The 2,779-nt window shown below is 50.0% G+C and overlaps 1 protein-coding gene across 1 annotated transcript in view; it reads left to right on the plus strand.

Annotated features, from left to right (window-relative positions):
* The first annotated feature begins 658 nt into the window (after window positions 1-658).
* Fer1l5 (fer-1 like family member 5) overlaps window positions 659-2,779 on the plus strand; it is a 46,558-nt gene continuing 44,437 nt past the window's right edge. The window contains exons 1-2 of the mRNA XM_021197609.1: window positions 659-743; window positions 2,044-2,096. Coding sequence (XP_021053268.1) covers window positions 659-743; window positions 2,044-2,096 — 138 coding nt within the window. The remainder of the gene's footprint in view (window positions 744-2,043; window positions 2,097-2,779) is intronic.

The raw sequence follows: 2,779 nt of genomic DNA on the forward strand, positions 1-2,779 counted from the left end.
AAAAAAAAAAAAAAAACAGGAAAAAAGAGGCCAAATGTTTTACTTTTCCATTAAAAAGACCTCCCCTTGGGCAAGAGATGGCTCAGGGGTTAAGAGCACTGACTGCTCTTCCAGAGGTCCTGAGTTCAATTCCCCACCAACCACATGGTGGCTCACAACCATCTGTAATGAGATCTGACACCCTCTTCTGGTGTGTCTGGATACAGCCACAGTGTACTCACATACATAAAATAAATAAATCTTAAAAAGAAAAGAAAGCCCTCCCGTGAGGCATCATTGATTTTCCTGTATATAGATTTTGATGGTCTGACTTCTTGTATTTCCTCATCCAAATTGCATGACTTTGCCAATAAATTCATTCTAGACAGAAGCGAAATCCATGCCTGACTTTGAATACAAAAGGTCAGCAACAGAAAAAAAGGAAGGAGGAGTCCTCAAAGCAGGGAGGTCTGTGTGGGCCTCAGGCCACTGTCTTATCTGCACTCTGTCACACATCCTTCACCTCTGGGAGATTCTCTTTGGAACAAAGAACCTCTTATCTCTGTGATGCTCCTCCTGTTGCTAAGCTCCACTCACCCTGTGAACCTGGGACGGAGGAGCTCCAAGCAGCAAGAGGTGGCCCTTTGCAGGGAAGGAGGAGAGGGGACAAGTGTCCAAGATGCTGAGGGTTGTTGTGGAGTCCGCTTCGATTAACCCTCCACTCAGCCCCACACCCAAAGCTTGCGTAACTGTCTACTTCAGAGGTGAGAACCCAGTTCCAAAAGGTTACCTGTGAGGCATCCAAAGGTCAATTCCACTACATGAATGATGTCCTGTGTAGACTGTGGGTTTCAAAACCTTTTACTAAGCCCCTAGCATCTTGGGAGTGAAAAAATCAAGCTCACTGAAACAAAGGCAGTGCTGCTGGCCCCTCCGCATCTGTGGACCCTGCGTCTGGGAACTCGGAGTCAAAACTATTTAAGGGCAGGTGAGATGGCTCATGGAGTAAAGCAAGTATCACTCCTACACTCCATTGGCCAGAAGGAATCACAGCCCCACATGGCTTTGAGACTCAGGGTACTATGTCCTAGGAAAGAAAGGGAAATGAAAATAGAGTTGCCTGCTATGTATGTGTAGGTGGCCTTGGTCCAGTCCACGCGTGCTCTCTGGTTGCTTGGTTGGTTCAGTCTCTGTGAGCCACATGGGCCCAGGTTACTTGACTCTGTAGGTTCTCTTGTGGTGTCCTTGACCTGTTCACTCCCTCAATCCTTCCCCAACTCTTCTACAACATTCCCCAAGCTCCTCCTAACGCTTGACTGTAGGTCTCTGTGTCTGTTTCGATCAGCTTCTGGATGAAGCCCCTCAGAAGACAGTTGTGCTGGGCTCCTATAGGCAAGCGTAGCAGAGTAGCATTAATAGTGTCAGGGGTTGTCTCTCTCCCATGGCACAGGTCTCAAGTTAGGCCAGGCATTGGTAGGACATTCCCTCAATCTCTGCTCCACCGTTATCCCTGCACATCTTGTAGGAAGGACACATTTTTGGGTAGAAGGTTTTGTGGCAGATATGCTGCTTCATCTTCATGTGGGTCCCCTAACAATTGAAGTGGGGGGGGCTCTCTCTGACTCAGCTGCCTGCCTTTGGATTCCCTTCCCCGAACTGGGCTGCCTTATCTGGCCTCAGTGGGGAAGGATGCACATAGTCCTGCTGCAACTTGATGTGCCAGGGCAGGTGGTACCCAAGGGAGGCGTCCCCTTTTCTGAGGAGAAGGGGAGGGGGTAGTGGGGAAAGGGGCTTAATGGGGAAAGTGGTTTATGAGGGTGGGACTGGGAGGAGAGGAGGGGGCTGCAATCAAGATGAAAAGTTAATTAATTAGTTAATTAATGAAAAAAGAAACAATAGAGTTATCTATCACACAGGGTGATAAAGTTGAACTACCTGAAAAGAATGCACAGATGCTACAGCTGTTACAGCTGACGTGGCTTCCAGGGTACTCACCCCACCTCTCTTGACTTAGACACCGAAATATTTCCCCCAACTCATCCCAGCCCCTTGGTATCTTTGCAGATATGAAGAAAAGAACGCGTGTGGAAGAAGGAAATGGCCCCATATGGAATGAGGTAGACACACCGTGGCTGTCCTGGAAGAGGAATGGACACTTCCAAGAGCAAAGGGGCGGGGCCAGGCACTAACCTGGGGCCAGAGGTCTAGGGAGCTCCAGGGAGTCGAGTTTCTTAAGACTGAGGCAACTTAGCCTAGGCTAGTCTCTAATCTGAAAGGGCTGCAGAAGCCCGCAGTGTTCTTGGTCTCTCTCCCTCTTGCCTCTGGGGGACGCACCACAGCACGGCCCATCCACTAATCCACTGACACCATTTTGATGAATCCTAGAATCCCGAGGCAGAGCCCAGGCTCCTTGTACAGAGTCCTCTCTTCTCTTGGTCACTCACATTGTCTCACCCGACAGTCACTCAACTCCTAACCTGCCCAGGAAGCTTCAGCACAGGAACACACGTGGGAGAGCCCACATGTGGAACAAGGAAGCCAGTGCAGTCTCTCCTTAGGGAAGTAGACAGGGCAGAAACTCCTGAGGCCCAGCCCATCCCTAGACTTGCCCTCACTTCCTAGAAGGGTGGATGAGGAGGAGGAGGGAAGCTGTTGCCCAGCTTGGTGTCCCATGCTCTTAATCTCAGCACTCCTGCGACTGAGGTAGGAGGACCTCTGAGCTCCAGGCTAACCTGGCCTACCTACTGAGTTCCAAGACCATCCAGGGTACATCATAAGGCCCTGTCTCAAAACCCAATTT

This window comes from Mus pahari, chromosome 5, assembly GCF_900095145.1.
Source record: "Mus pahari chromosome 5, PAHARI_EIJ_v1.1, whole genome shotgun sequence".
In the NCBI taxonomy this organism is placed as follows: Eukaryota; Metazoa; Chordata; class Mammalia; order Rodentia; family Muridae; genus Mus; species Mus pahari.